This window comes from Polypterus senegalus, unplaced genomic scaffold (genome assembly GCF_016835505.1).
Source record: "Polypterus senegalus isolate Bchr_013 unplaced genomic scaffold, ASM1683550v1 scaffold_4251, whole genome shotgun sequence".
NCBI lineage: Eukaryota > Metazoa > Chordata > Cladistia > Polypteriformes > Polypteridae > Polypterus > Polypterus senegalus.
In genome coordinates, this window is record NW_024380854.1 from 1,833 (window position 1) to 19,156 (window position 17,324).

General features: G+C 40.4%; 1 protein-coding gene across 1 annotated transcript; it reads right to left on the bottom strand.

Annotated features, from left to right (window-relative positions):
- Window positions 1–16,426: 16,426 nt before the first annotated feature.
- On the bottom strand, window positions 16,427–17,046 carry LOC120520394 (E3 ubiquitin/ISG15 ligase TRIM25-like). Its single transcript, XM_039742797.1, has one exon. It carries the CDS (start codon window positions 17,018–17,020, stop codon window positions 16,427–16,429), a length of 594 nt encoding a protein of 197 aa, XP_039598731.1. The 5' UTR covers window positions 17,021–17,046.
- Window positions 17,047–17,324: the final 278 nt, after the last annotated feature.

The following is a 17,324-nucleotide window of genomic DNA, read 5'->3' on the forward strand; positions in this document are numbered from 1 at the left end:
TATTCCTCCATACAAGACGGCATTCGTTTACAAAAACAACAACAAAAAAAAACCTTTACGTTTAATACTGTAAGAATCAACACATTTTAATGTCCTGGAATGAAGTAAAATACAGCGCATCTCTCCCCGAAGGTCAACAGTGCACAGACTTAACAATATTTTCATTCGCAAACAGCAAACATACCATAATAGCGCTTTTCTATACTTGCACTGACCGTCAACACAAGTTGCAACTTAACTAAGATGTTAAGTTGCAGTGAACGCTGCAAAAAAAGGAAAAGACTTACTTTATCAGTAACGCACAACACTCAGTTACAAAAGGAAACAGCAAACTGAAACTTGAAAAAACGCAAACAAGCAGGAAGAGACTGTGAGCGCGTTACAATTCAGGAACAAAATGCTGTGCATGCGCAGTAGTCTTGTGGGGCGTTTCTTCAGGTTCAGCATAAAGCTGTGAATTTTGTTCAGTGCCTTTTGTGCTCATCAGTCTACAGTCAGTAACCCATAATGACAAAGTGAGCGCAGGTCTTCAGGAAGGTCTGCACATTTATTACAAATCAAAACTGAAACGACTCCTTCCTAGAAGTATTCAGACACTGAATTCAGGTCTTTGTGGAAGCCCCTTTGGTGGTCTTCATGACTAAGGGTCTCTTTAGGCTTTACACTCCTGGATTTGGCCAGTTGATCCCTTTCTTCCTGGCAGATCCTCTCAAACTCCATTAGATTTCAAGGTAAGAATCTGTGAACTGCCATCTTCAGGTGTCTCCTGTTCTGTGGGGTCTCAGTCTGGTCACTCAAGGACACTCAGACTTGTCACAAAGCCACTCCAGTGTTGTCTTGTCTGTAGTCTTCAGGTTTTTGATCCATCGCCCAGTCTGAGGTCACAGGTTTTCTTTAAGGTCCTCTTTATATTTGACTGCACTTTTCCTCCCCTCAGTTCTGACCTGTCACTCTGTCCCCATAGCCTGATGCTGTCACCACCATCTTCACTCTGGAGATGGCATTAGGCAGGTAGTGAGTAGTGCCTTGTCCTCTCCACACATCCTACTTGATCTTCTGTATAAAGAGTTCAATGTTTGCCTCATCAGATCTTTGAATCTTTCCCTTGAAGCTCTCAGGCTGTCATTTGTCTTTTACTTGAGAGTATCTTCTCACTGGCCACTCTACCATAAACACTTGATTTGTGGAGCACTGTTTAGATGGCCGTCCCTCCTACAGTTTCTCTCATTTCAGGAGAGGACTTCTGAAGTTCTGCTGTAGTGACCATTAGGTTCTTGGTCACCTCCCTGGCCAAGGCCATTCCTTCCTAGTTACTCAGACTGGCCATTTCTAGAAAGTGTCCTGGTGTTTCCAAACATTTTCCATTCCCCAGTTCTTGAGGCCGCTGTGCTCCAGGTAACACTCAAAGCTTTACAAATGGCTTTATCCCTTGGCTCTGATCTTTGCCTCACCAAAATTTGATCACAGAGGTCTACAGAAGGTCCCTTGAACTCCATGTCTTGGTGTTCGTGCTGACATACAATGTCATAAATATTCTGTATTTTATACATATTGACAAGCAGGTACAGTTCTTCACATCTTCAGGGCTCCATCTAATTAAGAAATCCCAACCTGAGTCATTAGGGTGCTGCTCCTGCTAACGTCCTCACTTCAATGAGTTCACAGGCCACAAGACGAGTGACGTCACTTCCACAGCCCACTAATTAAGCTCCTCCTCTTCAGCGACACCACTATAAAATGTCACCAGAAGTGGGTGTTCATTACAGATCTGTTACTAAAGAAGACGGAGCTCCGACTCACAAGTGACTTTTACTTGACAGCCATTGATTGCAGTAGATGTCATCATTGTGCTCCGTCTTTGTGCTTTTTATTTTATCTTCATCATTAAACGGGGTATTTCACGGTGGTACCCCAACTCTTTGTGCCCACTCTCTCTGCTTATTTTCACAATACAAACATACAGTAAATGTCTAAAGTGGTGGACGGCCGGGATGGACCCTGTGCCCTTGGCTGCTTGACCTTAGTTTGTGTTTAAACAAATCGCTGTCTTTATGTGTAAACGTACGTAATTCATAATTTATAAAGTGTGTTTTACTCTGAGGCTGCACTCACTGAAATGTTCAGGTGGTCCTCAAGTAGTCAGAGTTCTGATGCAGTCCTCCCATTTATTTATCTTCACCACCAAAATAAATCACACAATAAACACGAGAGCTCAGGGGGAGCACAGCTGAAAATGGATGAACGTGAACTTTTAACGTGGACTCCATCCAGCAGAATGTAATGGACAGCGAAGACAGCAGGAGCAGATTGAGATGTTCTGATGTTATAAAGCACTGACGCTGAGCTCAATTTGATTCCATTAACGTCTTCTCTGTTCTCAAATAAACAATTCATTTGTGCTCTGACCCGGCTTAGCCATTTAAAACACATTTCTGTTCCTTAATCTTAAGTTTAGCAAAGCAAAGGAAATGAAAAGAATCCCAAAGTTAAGTGAAAAAAGGACTTTTAGGAGAGTATATGGAAAAAGTATAAGGAGTGTAACATTTCAAGTTACAATTCTAAAACATCTGATTAAACACAGCTGATTATTTAGAGAGTTTGTTATCACTCAGCTAATGACTGTGAAAGGCACTATATAGTAAAAAATAATAAACAGTAAAGGATGGCAGATAAATGTTAAAGAGCAGGCCTTCTTCAGTGTCCTCTTATTGTCACTCTGGTCCTCCTAATGGACTTCAATAACAAACACAATGTCACCAGACGCTATACCTGATGGAGTCCTTGTCATGATGTCCCCTTGGCTGATCTTCTCCAGACTCTTTGTCAGACCTGACAGCTCCTTTCTCAGGTCCTCAGATGAGAAATCAGCGGTGACAGTGAATCTCATCGAGTCTCCATCAGCAAGAAGGACACAGTGAGAGGAGAAAGTCTGAATCAGGAGAGAAGAGAGGACGAGATTTCAGAAAGGAGACATTAAAAGAAAGTAATGCTAATAAGAGGGGGCTCTTCTGAATTGAGGATCAGTGTGGTGGGCAGTCAGCGTGGGTTTAGATGGTGAGAACGTCTGTCATTGACTTGTTGATTATTTAGGAGAGAATATTTGGTGGAGTGTAGTGGAGCATCAGAGATTATCAACCTTAACTATCAATGAGCTTTTCACACAGGACTCCATGAGAGGAGAGTCAAGAAAAAGGGACTGAGAGGGCAGGTGGGCAGGGCACATGTAGGGAGAAAGCTCTTCAATATGATTATACAATTGAAGGTCTGCAGCTGATAAGTGACTTGTGAGGAAATCCTAGGAGCCTTTGATTCTTCATCACCATCATCATCATCATCATCAACCATACAAAAGAGAGACAGCTACGGCAAGCTGAGTTATTTAGCGACCACCATGTGTGGAGTGTAAATCAAGAAGAGAATCTCCTTAATGTCTGTGAAACACAGTTGACATCAGGACTATTGTGTGGAGTGTGAGAGAAAAACAAATGAGAAAGATGAGAGATGAGAGACGAGACTGGACTGTGGGGTCTGAGCTCTGAGGAAATACTGAAGGATTTGAATCTCATCAGTTTAAGTATGGAGACATCAGAAGGTGACCTGGCAGAAGAGTTGGCACCATCGTTTATTAGATGTCATCTTTTACACTTCATAAAAAAAAAATAACTTTTTCATACATACAGCTGTAGATTCATTTGTCTGTCATGCACATGAAGTGATCAACTTTAAGATATTTGTAAAAAGAATATGAAATGTTAAGGAAATATGAAAAGACAATCCATGCTGGGCTGTATGACCTGTTCTTGACATGTACAAACTCCACAAATCTTTTAAATTTCTCTCTAAATGTTCTCAGGTCCCAAACACTCCAGTCTGATCAGACACCCTGTGAAGTGTCACTCTCACCTGCAGGAAGTGGAGACGGTCCTTGGTCTCTGAAAGCTCCTTCAGCTCATCTTCTCTCCTCTTAAGCTCCTCAATCTCCTTCTCCAGTCGCTCCATGACTCCTTCAGCCTTCTCCATTTCTCTCTTTTCTTGTTCTCTGATCCTCTCAGTCAGTTTCCTGTGGGTTTCCTCAATGCACCGTATCAGAGCAGTGAAGCTCTTCTCATTTTCTTCCACCTCTCTTACCACAGACATCTGAATAAATAGCATAAATATTTAGAATTGAGTCACCTGATAAGAATAACCAATCATGAGGCACATTTGTTGCTATTTTGATGTTGTGAAGGACAGTTTGAATTGGCTGGAGTGACTGGTGGTACTTTATCTGCAGAGGGAAAGTCAGTTGCAGACTGACTCCCATACAATATGTTCCCTCCATTTAGTCGAGTAACATCATCACTCTGCTGATGCTGCTATTAAGGAAACTTCAGGACTTTATGAGATACACAGTCATGAAAGGCTTTCTTGTGAAGGATCTTGAGAGCCATTAGCAGGATCTGCTGGGGACACCTCTATTGTCTTGTGAGGACTCCATTTGACCTACGGTTTTATATAAAAGTCTGCCTTTAAAAATGGCATCTCCTGCTCAGCCTGAGGTTAGGAGTGGAGTAGGACAACACACACTGAGAATAAAGAAGAAGAAGAAGAAGAAGTATCTGTAAGGAAGAGTTAATTTGTATGTCAGATGGTAGTTGTGTTAAAATAAAAATATTTATGAACCAGAGACTTTTGTATTTTAGTTGTGTTCTAGTTTGGGTTGTGTGATGTCACCATGTCAAACCTGTGAGATGGAGATATTAAATAAGAGGGTCTAGGTGTTGTTCATGGGGCTTCAGATTTCCTTTAATTTAATGAACTCTTTGCATATTTACCTTCTTGAAATATTTCATATTTTTTATTGAAAGCTCAGAGTTGTGAGTCTTCATTTCCATGTTTGATGTATTTCTACTTCGTTTAGGAACGTTGCATTATCACTAATGAATTTGCAATTTTAACAATGGCTCATACTTGTATGATGACTCCTGGTGGGGTGTTCTATGTGGGATGTAAATCTGAGGTAAAAGGTGTGTGCTGTCCAGGATCACCATCCTGAAAGCTGGAGGTGTTCTGCTGTTTTCAGAACTTTGCACATTTGGACAGTGACTCACATAACTCTGTGATAGAAGGTGAGGATGAGAAGCCCTTAAAGGTCACCTCCTAACCAGCCACTAGAATGAGGAAGAAATGATATGAGATTTATTATTAGGGAATTTAGATGAAGCTTTACACCAAATACAGAGAGTCTCATAAGGTGTTTTGCCTTTTGGTGCACATGTGGAAAACCTCCCTGGTTAGGTGGATAAGCTCCTGGCTGGAGAAGGGGAGGAAGGATTCAGTTGTTATTGTCACATGTGTCCAGTTCTAAGTGAAATATTACAATAGTTTGGATCAGACCACCAGTACTGCAGAAAAAATTGAAGACTTTGGTAAAAAGCTGAGGAGCAGTAGTGACAAATTGATCAGAAGTTCAGCCTATGCCACACATAAGACTGAGGAAATTAGATAGATAGATAGATAGATAGATAGATAGATAGATAGATAGATAGATAGATAGATAGATAGATAGATAGATAGATAGATAGATAGATAGATAGATAGAAAATGGCCCTCATAGAATCTTTAAATAATTAAAGATTTATTCTTCATAAAATAGTATTCCAAATACACAGACACTCTTTTCAGCCAAACAAGTCAATCCAAAACAAACAAAGTTTCCAAACAGAATCCAAAGAGAGAGGTTGAAAAACAAAGCACAGGCTGACAAATCCAGAAAATCACAAAAGCATAAGGCACAGCTAAAAGAACAGAAGAACTCGACAAACTCGCATTGCACTTTCACAATAAAGGGAAGGGAAGCTCCTGGTGGTGATTTGCAGAGGGTCCACCTCTTGGTCAGCCACACACAAACCACATGGAACATAACAAAGGCAGCTTATAGACAAAATCAAATACAATGAATAAAGCAGATACTCAACCAAATTAAAATTAACAGTAATAAATAAAAAAAAAAGACATGAAACAAGACTTTGAACAACATCTAGTGGAAGGAATCTTGGTTGAAAAATGTTACAGTCATCATGGGTGTAGAGAGGGGATTTCATGCATCAGCAATAAGCAGGAATTCTAGGAAGGAAAAAACAAAAGCAGACGAGCGTAGAAACATAAACCGAAGTGAAGGTCAGTCTATGAGGTTAGCTCCCTTCACTTGTACTTCTTCAGATGTCACCTTTGTGTCTGGATTGGACTACACAGTTTTGAGTGACACATTGTGCCAGCCTACTTTCTTTGAAGTAAAGACGCACCGCACTGGTCTGCACCGGCTGTGTTTAGTACTTTAGTACACTTGATGGTGTTGGTCTGTTTAATGTGCGTCTGTGTTAAATAAATTAGGTTGGATAAGTTTAGTCTGTCTGGGCACAGAAATGTGTGTGAAGAGTTCTGACTCTGCTGGATGAGAACTTTCACATAAATGAATCCTGGTAGAACTGGGCATCGGACATAATGCTACCATAGACAGTCTGCCAGCTCATTACAGGGTCAGAGCTACACTAGTGATCACAATGGAAGCCAATTTGGGGTTTCTGCCAATTAACCAAACTGAAATGTAAGTATGTGGTGGAAGATCTGGAATAACTGGAGGAAACCCATTGAGATACTGGAAGAAGGGGTAAACTCCACATGGAAAGTGAATGGAGGAAAGTGGATCTGAGATTCAGCAGATGCCACCACTGGACAAAATTATTGTCCTTTGTGATAAAATATTGAAGCTGAAGTAAAAGATTTGGAGGTGTACGTTATGTAAAGTCTTAACTCAGTCAAACAGTGGAGATTCTTAAGTTGTGGAGTATAATAAAAGTGAGAAATTCAAGAATGAAGAAGAGAAGACCATTACGTTCTCTACAATAACTCAAGAATATCCCATCTCTCCAAGTGAGGTATTTTACAGGAAAAGACAGGCTCTCCAATCAGAACATAACCTCTTGATAACAAAAGAACCTGAACAACTCATCATTAAATCACAACATTATTACGGTGAACATGGAGAGAAGGCAAACAAGATCTTAGCTCAAAAATACACAAGCAGGAAGTTTGCAACTCAGTAACAGAAATTACCAGCGCAACTGGAGATAAAGTAATGAAGCCTAATAATATAAGTCACACATTTAGCAAGTACTATATGTCTTTATATTCTACTCAGTTTAAAGAAGACGAGACACAATCTCAGGAGTTTTTTTAAGTAATACAAACACAACAGCTGGATACTCTTAGTGCAGAGGAACTGGACAGACCTCTGACATTCTCAGAACTGCAGGATGCCGTAAAATCACTCTGACGTGGGAAAACAACAGGCCCTGATCGCAACCACTGGAATTTCATAAAGACATTTTCAACTAAGTTAGCTCCACTATTATTAGCAAAGTTTACAAAAGGCACAGACAACTAAAATCTAGCCAAAAGACCTAGCCAACTTTCTACACCTCTCACCCATTTCCTTTCCAGAAGAAATCCTGATCAATCTTGAGGAGTCAGACAGCATCTCAGCAACATATAAAAACATTTCAACGAATCTCTATTTTAAGGTTCCTAGGATGGGAAAAGGACCTTTTAATGAATATCTCAGAAAAGGAGTGTAGGTCAGTCATGCATAGAATACACTCCAGCTCCATATGTGTGAAGTATTCAACCATCTGACTTCGACTCTTTCATCGATCACATTTATCTCATTTAAAATTGGGCAAGAATCCAACCAGCGAGTGTGGCAATCGAGCTCCAGCCTCACTGGGCCACATGTTTTGGGAGGACAACCAAGTAACATCATTTAGGGCCAAAATGTTTGAATGTTTTATCACACAGACGTAGAGTAAAAATCACTCCTAACTCACTAACAGCTGTGGTTGGTGGGCTAATAGGGGGGCCTAAAGTGGAGGAGGACACATTGACTGTAACTGTCTTTACCACATTGTGAGCTCATGGTCTTGTCCTTCTGAACTTGAAGACCCCCAGCCCACGTGTGATAAGTCATTGGGTCAATGATGAATGACATTTAAAAAAACAAATTCGCACTTAGAAGATCTGTTCAAAACCTTTTTAAAAATATGGCAAGATCTGATTAATTAAACTTTAAAATAGCAACCATAGCAAGGAAAAGGAAATTATGTCTATTTATTTATTTATTTATTTTCCTAAATTATTATGAATTTTGGACCAACTCTCGGCTCTTCTCTCTTTTTCTGGGTTGAAGTCTGAATCCTGTTTGGTAGTTTTTATTTTTTGCAGTTTTTTTGCTTGTGTAGATTTCAGTTTTAACTTTCTGATTTTTTTATTACTATTTAATTTGACTTTAAAGTCATTTGTTGTATAAGTTGAACTTGATTGTATGCAATGCTATTTTTAAAATAAAAACAACTTAGACCATTAATGGACGTTGTGCCTGCTGATCTAATTCAGAACATCAGCGTCGACCTTCAATGTGAGTTTTTGTTAGTAGAGTTAAGTCCCCTTTAAGCAGCTGATGGAATATCAGAGGACTTTAACGTGATGCTGTCTGAGTCTCCACTGAATAACACCTGGGATTCTGTCAACAGTGAAAGGCCATGAAGGACACCAAAGCACGTCTTCTCTAACTCTCCCTTCTCGTGTCCCTACTCATCATCACCAGTGAAGCTCTGCTGCTCTTCAAGTTCACATTTATTTCTCCTCTCTTTGATATGAAGTGTAGTCTTCCTATTCCACTCACCTTCATCTTGTCCATCGCTCTCCTCATCTCCTTCAGTGTCTTCTCTCTCTCCTCAAGTCCCCTCTTGATGTCACTCAGTGTCAGCCCCAGCTGTTTCTGTTTGGACACACAAGAGGACACACGTGGTCAGATCAGAATTCACGTTCACTTTGTGATTTCTTCTTCTCTTTCTGACTCCTGATATTTTTACAACACATTTCTTTGACATTTCATGACACAACTTAGATTTGATTTAAAAAAACAGAGATGACAATAAAGATTAAAAGAAAGGTTTAATTTAATCGATACAAGATTGAGTTTGGGTTTGAAGAGTATGTCAAATACAGAAGACGGGTTGAATTCACACTGGTGTGTGTTAGTTCTTAACGTTTAGAAGACATGACATCAACAAACTGGGAAATGTGAAATTCACACAACACCAATGGTAATAAGAACAAACTGGAGTGTAAAGTAAAGGAACTGGTGAAAGGCCAGGAAGACTTAAACACGTTTGTCAGTAATTATAGGATCTAAAAGGCTAATTGATATCCAGAGTCGGACATGTGAGGATGTTGTCTGCCGTTGTCATTTTCTGGAGTCAAGTAAGATACTGAAATACACAAATGATTCTGTTGAATTCAGGAAGATGGCAACTTAAAGAAATTATAAAACTCAGAAATTATATTTTTTGTATGTTTCTTACCTCAGGTGTTTTATTTAGGTGATGGATTATTATTTTAATAAAACTAGGGAGCTCTGCCCTCTGCTCGCTTTGCTCGACCACCCCCAAGTTTGTTTTTTGCGTTGCTTCAAACATTTAAAACATTGTACAGCACCTGTCATATTGTCTCACTGCCTTGTCTCGCTTCTCCCCCAGACATCCTCTGCTCCTGTGGTGGTCCCGCTCCCGAGGTGCGCCCCTATGAACAGGAAGATTTTCTATTCTTCTATTTGAGAGACATAACTGTCCCCTCCGACTACACATGGAGCTCGATTCACTCCTGAATGAAACTTATGTTTGTTTGAGGTGTCTGAATAAAGTTTGTCTCTAAAATCTCCTGTGTATCTGTGCCAAACTGTGACCCATGTGTGACTGCGTACGTGGATTTCACTTTCACCAAACAACAAATCTTTAAATTCTCACGGAGAGGCCTGTTCAATTTGAAGAAACACTACTTTTTCCTGATGGCAACACAAATTACACGATCTACAAGTCTCTGACTTAAAGTTTCAATCCAAACAATATATTCAATCTCTTTTCACTGTTCTGTTATTTCACTGAGTAATAATTTCCATTTGTTTGTGCTAATGCGATCTTTACTATCATTTTTTGTACACATTCGAAATGGCCAAAGTCTGCATCTCTCGGATCTTGTTTCCGTTTCTCTGGACTTCCACAAAGTCTCTTCAGAAAGATCATGTCTCGTCTCTTATAATAGAGAGATGTTTATTATGTTTATGTGTTTTGGTTTCAACAGAGCCTTCAAGACCTCCCAGCCATCCCTGTTAAGGGGTCAGCTCAGAGATGTGCAGGTGGGTGAGCCTGTGGTGTCCTGGGGCCTTATGTATAAACGGTGCGTATGCACAGAAATGTTGCGTAAGAACTTTTCCATGTTCAAATCGTGATGTATAAAACCTACACTTGGCGTAAAGCCACGCACTTTTCCACGGTACCTCATGCCTTGTAGTACGCAAGTTCTCTGCTGGGTTTTGCAAACTGGCGGCACCCAGCGTCAAAGCAGTGCTACTGTTCTTGTGTGATTACTCATTATTTTCATGACGCGGCTTTATAAATACACAGAAACTAACCGCATATTGTTTATTAGTGTAATGCATCTGATTGTAATTAACTTGTAACAATATAATGGTCCAGGGAACAGCCATAGTATTCCAAATACCATAACTGCTTTAGCGTTGTTACTCTCTTCTTCTTCTTCTTCTTCTTCTTCTTCTTCTTCTTCTTCTTCTTCTTCTTCTTCTTCTTCTTTCAGCTCCTCCCGTTAGGAGTTGCCACAGCAGATCATCTTTTTCCATATTTCTCTCACTGCACCACTCGGAGTATTTATATCACTGTATCTGAATGTGAATCACAGCAGCAGCTGATCGGAAAGAGAATTATCGATATACAGCTTTAAGGACACGCTGTCTCAGCCACTGCAAAATGTTTTAAAGCCTTTCCTGTACGGACCTGGCGGTTCAGAAACAGTTTAATCCCAAGAACTTTAAATGCACTCAATCAATTGCTCCTTGTAGAACTGTCTGTACTTATAAGTACAATCACCCCACTGTAAACTTGCACTACAGTTATAATATCTCACAACCTGAGCCACTTTATAAAGCGCGTATTTACATGTGATGACGATATCATTTTTAAGGTGAAATGCAGCAAAATATGTTTGTTAAATTATACACATAAAACTTTAACTTCATTTAAATAATCAATATTCTTCACTGGGAGTGTCGTGAAGGATAGAATAATTAAACATGTACTACGAAGATATTTCAATGTTCTTTAAACGTTTTGAAGAATCGGTGCTAAGCTTACAGATGGCTTAACGTCTATTACAGAGCTGATTGTGTGGCGATCGGTTACTTGGGGAAAGAAAAGCAAGGACTGCAGTGACGGCTACGCCAATATATATTGAATATAAAACAGAAAGAGAAAATAACAACACAGCTAAAAACGCAGCGGCAAATTTCGACAATAAATTATTTCATCGAAGTGAAACACATGTTTAATAACGTGCTTTAACTCCTATCATCATAAAAATGATATCACGTATACATCTCAGTATTTTAGTTATTCAGAGAGCTGTAATATCACAAATGTAATGGACTCTGTGTCCAGTTGGAGGAAGAGAGCCAGATTAAGAAGCAAGTAGTGATTCACACAGATAGAGCACATAGAAGATCAAATACAAAACAAAGCATTTAACGTGCTACTTTAATTACGATGTGATTTGAGAAACTGCTTAATTAAACGATTTTAAGATGAAGTTTATAATGTTCTACTAAATGACAAAATAAACTACGTGATTAAAGTGGAAATGTCGAGATTGAAGTTGACATTTCGTATGCGTTTTCCCCACCGTGCCTTTTTCTCTGTACCCTAATAAGCTTTCATATGACACTCAGACAGTGGGCTTACAACTCTTCTTTTCACGGCAACTTTGATGTGACTTCTTTTTATTTCCGCACTGTGCATTTTGTGAATGTGAGCTTTCAAGTTTCTCCAACACGCTATGTCACTCGATCAACTTCCTTTTGTTGATTATACCGCGTTTAATTAAACAAATAGTATGTTTTTAGTTTGCCACCACTTGGTATTCGCTGAAATTCTTATATTTTCCCACATGCTTTTCCCATTGTCTTTTCACAGAAGGCTGCGCTTAAGGGCGATTTATATTGATTTGCATATTCAAATAGGCGTAATTCTGGGAGGATTTGGGGCGTTACAAAATGTGCGTGCACGAGCGTTAGTTTTCACGCTGATCGGGATTTATGTAACGGAAGAACGTGGAAGTTGGAGTACGCACAGATTCCTGCATCTGGATTTTTCTGTGCGTAAGCACATTTCGGCTTTATTGCTTACGCCATGTTATAGTGCGAGTTCTACGCACGGCGTTATACATGAGGCCCCTGATGATGGACTATCTGTCAGGCAGTCTCAAGGACTGTGTGAGCAACAATGGAGCAGCACAAGGAACAGGCCTGTCTGCTTTACTCTTCACTCTGCGCAACTCACACTGGAAAAAACACAATTTCTCTTTTCTTGTGTATCCAAAAATCACCCAAGGAGTGTCTCAGTGGGCTCCAACAGGCCATGTTTTTGAGAGCCCCTACCCAGATTCCCAAGAAGACAATAAAAAAGAAGAAAATCGAGGTTGAATACACACACAATAGAGCTAATGTTACAAAGCCCCAGTCCACCTAAACTGCACGTCATTCGATTGTAGGAGGAAACCCACATGAACACAAAGAGAACATGCAAACTCCACCAGGGACAAGTCACAGTCGAAAAATAAAATGTATTTCTAATATAAGGACAACTGAAGATGTGCGTATTCAAGTGTATACAGACAGACAACATCAACAGACAACACCAAACATGAGTCTCTGTTACCTTAGTTGGTTCTTTCTCTTGCACTTATAGAAAGGCACACAACTTGTGATTTTATTTCTCATAATTTTTATCTAAAATATTTTACAGTAAACAACATTCATTCAGAACCAGCTTTTAAATGTTCTCGTCTCAGTTCTGCTTTAGTTCTTAGTCACTTATTAAGTTTCTCGAGTCAGCACTGTGATGGCAGTTTGGTTTTCCTCACAGGATGTCTACACTTCCTTACAGCTCCTCTGTGTGTGTGAGACGCTGCTCTGAACTGATTCAAGTCCACTTTAGTTTTCTTACTGAATTTATGAAGAGACCCTCACAACAGCTAAACCTTCTCCTTCACACATATATGTTGATGTCAACTCCCAGAATTCACCCCCTGGCTTTATCTTAACTACCGAGTCACAGTCAGAAGTTCTCAGACTCCGAGCAGGTGAACTCCTGACTTGGTTTATGGTCACTCAGGCGGAGGTGACGCTTTGTCCAGATTGTTGTGTCCATGGAGAGCTTCCTCTGTCACACATTTAAGAACATTCAGTTTGCTTTCTCGTTCTTCTAACAGATTCTTTTCTCTCTCTTGTCATTTTCTCGTTGTGACTGTGAGTTGTTCTGGAGTTTAACGTCTTTGAGGTTTCACACTTACTGGTTATCTTTTAGTGGGAAACAAAATGTACAACTGCTGGTTGATGTCCTCCTTCAGTAGTTCTACAGATTTTAAAGGTGGTCTCTCTTACTTGTGCACTTTGCTTTCCTTTATCAAGTCAGTACTGAATGAGACCCCACGCTCAACTCCATTACAGGGGTCTTCAGCTCTACAGTCTGGCACTACGTTAACCTTTGGAGCAGAAGAGATCATTTAACCTTTGTGATGGCCACAATAAGGGTCTTACTACAGGGCAGAAGATAATCCAGGGGCAGAGATGTGAGTTCTAGTGCTTACAAAGGGTTATAAAGGACGGAATGGACTTGCTGCTGTAGGTGTCTTGGATGAACAGAAATCCAACCTTTTACTGCTAATTCCTGCTAAGTGTTGTCCATCAAGTTGAGTTTTGGCTCCTTCTTCAGTCACAAAGTGATAAAGAGTGACATACTGAGACATTGCTGGGTGTCATTTGCTGTGGTTGATCAGACTAATCAGATGACACCCAAAACTGTCAAGGAGAGTCCTGGTGAAGTGAACTGACATCTGAGCTGAAGGTACGAGTCACTAAAAGAGGGGCAGGCGGTGGCAGCTTAAGAGAAAGACTTCTGACCAAGCAGTGCCAGTCTGTCCTACAATTACATGTCTGCTTTCAGGGACATCTGAAGAACTGATTTATGTAAATCAATCCAAATCAATTGATAGCCAAACAACAGAAAACATAAAGAGATCAAAAATTAGATGTCGATATTAGAGATCTGATTTATAGTAAACTGAAAAATATCAGGCCACTTCATAGACTTCATTGTTGTTTAAGATGTTGGTTTCTAAACGTGTGTTCACCTGTGAGCCGAGCTCTTTTAATATCCCAACGAGGACTCGGCCACATTTGTGTCACTTACTGTGACCCAGCAGAGCCGATGTGACACTAGTTCTTTACTTAAAGAAACACCAAATGGTGAACTGAAGTTAAGTGTCAGGACCGAGTCTGTGACAGATAAGAAATTACTGTAGATTGAGGTTGTGTGGTAGTGATGGGGGATTTGAAATTTGGCTTAGATGGTCAGACTTGCACTTCTAGTAAGTTCTTTACACTCCTGCTGGACTTGTTAGGGTTTTACCAAATATGAAAGCTCAGAGTCTTTGTCATAATCATACATTTGGTGGGATTATCACTCAGGGTTTGACATTCAAAATGTCCTTACTGCTCCACTAACTAACATGATGTCTAATCACTAATGAAGAGCCTGATGAGTTATATCATTAAAAACAGAAAATCTACACAGGAATAGTATATTGACATTACTGAGCTGAACTTATTGTAAGAATCGTAGACTTAACTCTGGAGTACAATACAGATTGACATGTGACAATAATGTGTCTCCTAAACAGCCCTGAGATCAGCCAAATGCAAACTCTGATTCTTTAAAAATGGATAAACACCACAAAGGCAGACGAGCAGCTAAGCACACTCAGCGTGTAAGTGTCAGCAGTACAGAGTGTGTCTATTGACGTGTCAGACCTTCTATTGAATTACGTTTAGGATGACATTGTGTGCTCACTTACTACGCTAACATCAGCCAACTGTAACATCATCTTGTTAAGAACACCTCAGGAGGGTCCGAATGTCAGACATTTCTATGTGTATCCCACGTGACGCTCACACCCCTGCCAGTGGACATTTCTAGACAGCAGGCTATAGTTGGCCTCCCACTGCCTTTGAAACTCAAAAGAGAAACTGATCAGAGCAGAAAGAAACTCAGCTGGCTGTGAGGAGAGAACTCAGTTGTTTGTGGACCATCTTGGGGATCTCATCCTGAGCTGTTTCATGACTTGCACCAGTCTGACCAGGATGGACTCCAGCAGCCAATGCTCTGAACTTGAAACATCAGGTTTATAAGGTCCAGTAAAACCTCGATTATCAGTCAGGGATCAGGACCGAGGCTGTGACGGATAAGAGAAAAGACGGATAACAGAGCAGCTACTTTATAAATGACACACAGTAGATTAGTGTAGCTAACAGTCTTAAAAAACTATATTAACAAAATGAATTAATTAGTAATGACCAGCGTATTAAACAAAACAATTCAGAAGTCCTGATTTTTCTACATTTTACGTGGAGTCTTCGTTCCCTAACAAGCGGTGTCCTGTCTTACACTCCGTTATTTGGCTTACAGAGCTCATCTCCTAAACAATCAAAGAAAGTTTTCCCCACCGATCAGTTGATCTCCTGCCACTCTCGTTGTGTATTTCTGATCCCACAAACACTCCTGCTTATTGTCTCCTGACTCCCTGCTCCTCACCTTACCTTCTCTCCTCACTTCTCCTGTCCGCCCCTCACAGAACAGAAGCCCCTCAGACAGTCCCATCACTTACAGTTTTCCGCCCTTTCTGTCCCCATACAGAGCATCACAAGCTGCCTGAATGCCACAATATATTAACACAACCTGATATAACAGAATATATAAAGAAAATTACAATGCAGAACACCATTAACATTAATACAGAATAACATTACGTCACTGGTTTCCATTTTCAACACATTTTTCAATTATTTCAGCATCCCGCTTTATATCGCTCACTGTTGGCCTTCCTACTCCGTCATTGAAGCAATACTTGAAGAGCTGTTGCTGTTTCAGAACGCTTAATAAGTTCAAACAGCACACACATATGTTGATAGGCCATAACAATGTATTGTAGTTTAGTTTAATTATAACAAAAGATAAAAGCTACAAACTACTATTAAAGCTGAAGGTACGTAACGGACACTGGGATTTCTGTTGTTCCAATGTGCAGAACTCGCAGTAGTAATCGGGAGATGCTGGCGTGCAGAAGGTTGGGTTTTTGTTATTTAGTCCTGACAGTTAATCAAGTGACATATAATCGAGTTTTACTGTAGATGAATAGATTTCTCTGTCACATTAAATGTACAAATTCCTTAACTCAAAGTTATTCAAACAGTTTCCATTAAACACTAAACTCTACTCACCTGCTTTTTTTCTCTTACCGTCTCCATCTCGACCATTTTATGCCCATTATGTCCAGTCACCACACACATCATGCAGACACAGGAATCATCAGTTTTACAGAATATCTCCAGACTTTTCTGATGTTTCTCACAGAGTTTCTCCTTCAGATTTCTATCAGGATCAACCAGCTTGTGGTGCTTTAGGGTCGCTACTTCATAGTGAGGCTGCAGGTGAGTCTGGCAGTAGGAGGCCGGGCAGGTTAGACAGGACTTCACCGCTCTGAACTTCTTACCAGTACAGAAGTCACACTCCACGTCTCCAGGGCCAGCATAATTCTGAGAAGGAGGAGAACTGAGTGTCGTCTTCTTTAATTTCTTGATGACTTCATTCAGCAGAGTGTTTCTCTTCAGTTCAGGCCTCAGCATGAAGGTGTGTCTGCAATGAGGACAGCTGCACTCTTGGCTCTGATCCCAGTAGTCCGTGAGGCACTTCAGGCAGAAACTGTGACCACAATGCAATGACACAGGGTCAGTCAGGGTGTCCAGACACACCGAGCAGATGAACTCGTCCTGTGACACAAACAGCTGGGCTTCAGCCATCGTCACTCTGAGGAGAGGCAGGTAGAGAGAATCAGTCAGACAAACAAGGAAATGACTTGTGAAGAAACCAAAGTCAAAGTTTGACTGAGCTCAGTAAGGAGGAGGAGGAGGAGATTTAAAGAGAAAGCTGAGAGCTCACAGAGAGAACATCTGAGGAGACACTGAGGGTGAACAGTTAATGTGAGACAGGAGCTCAGAGAGTGAAGACCACCAAGTGAGAGAAGAGATGACCTGTCACAGGGGGTCTGCTAAAGTGTCATTCACGTCAGTATTTCTTATTCATTTATTTCACACTGAAGTCCAC

Excerpts from the sequence above, each read along its gene's own strand:
- LOC120520394 (XM_039742797.1), bottom strand. The coding sequence starts at position 17,020 with ATGGCTGAAGCCCAGCTGTTTGTGTCACAGGACGAGTTCATCTGCTCG.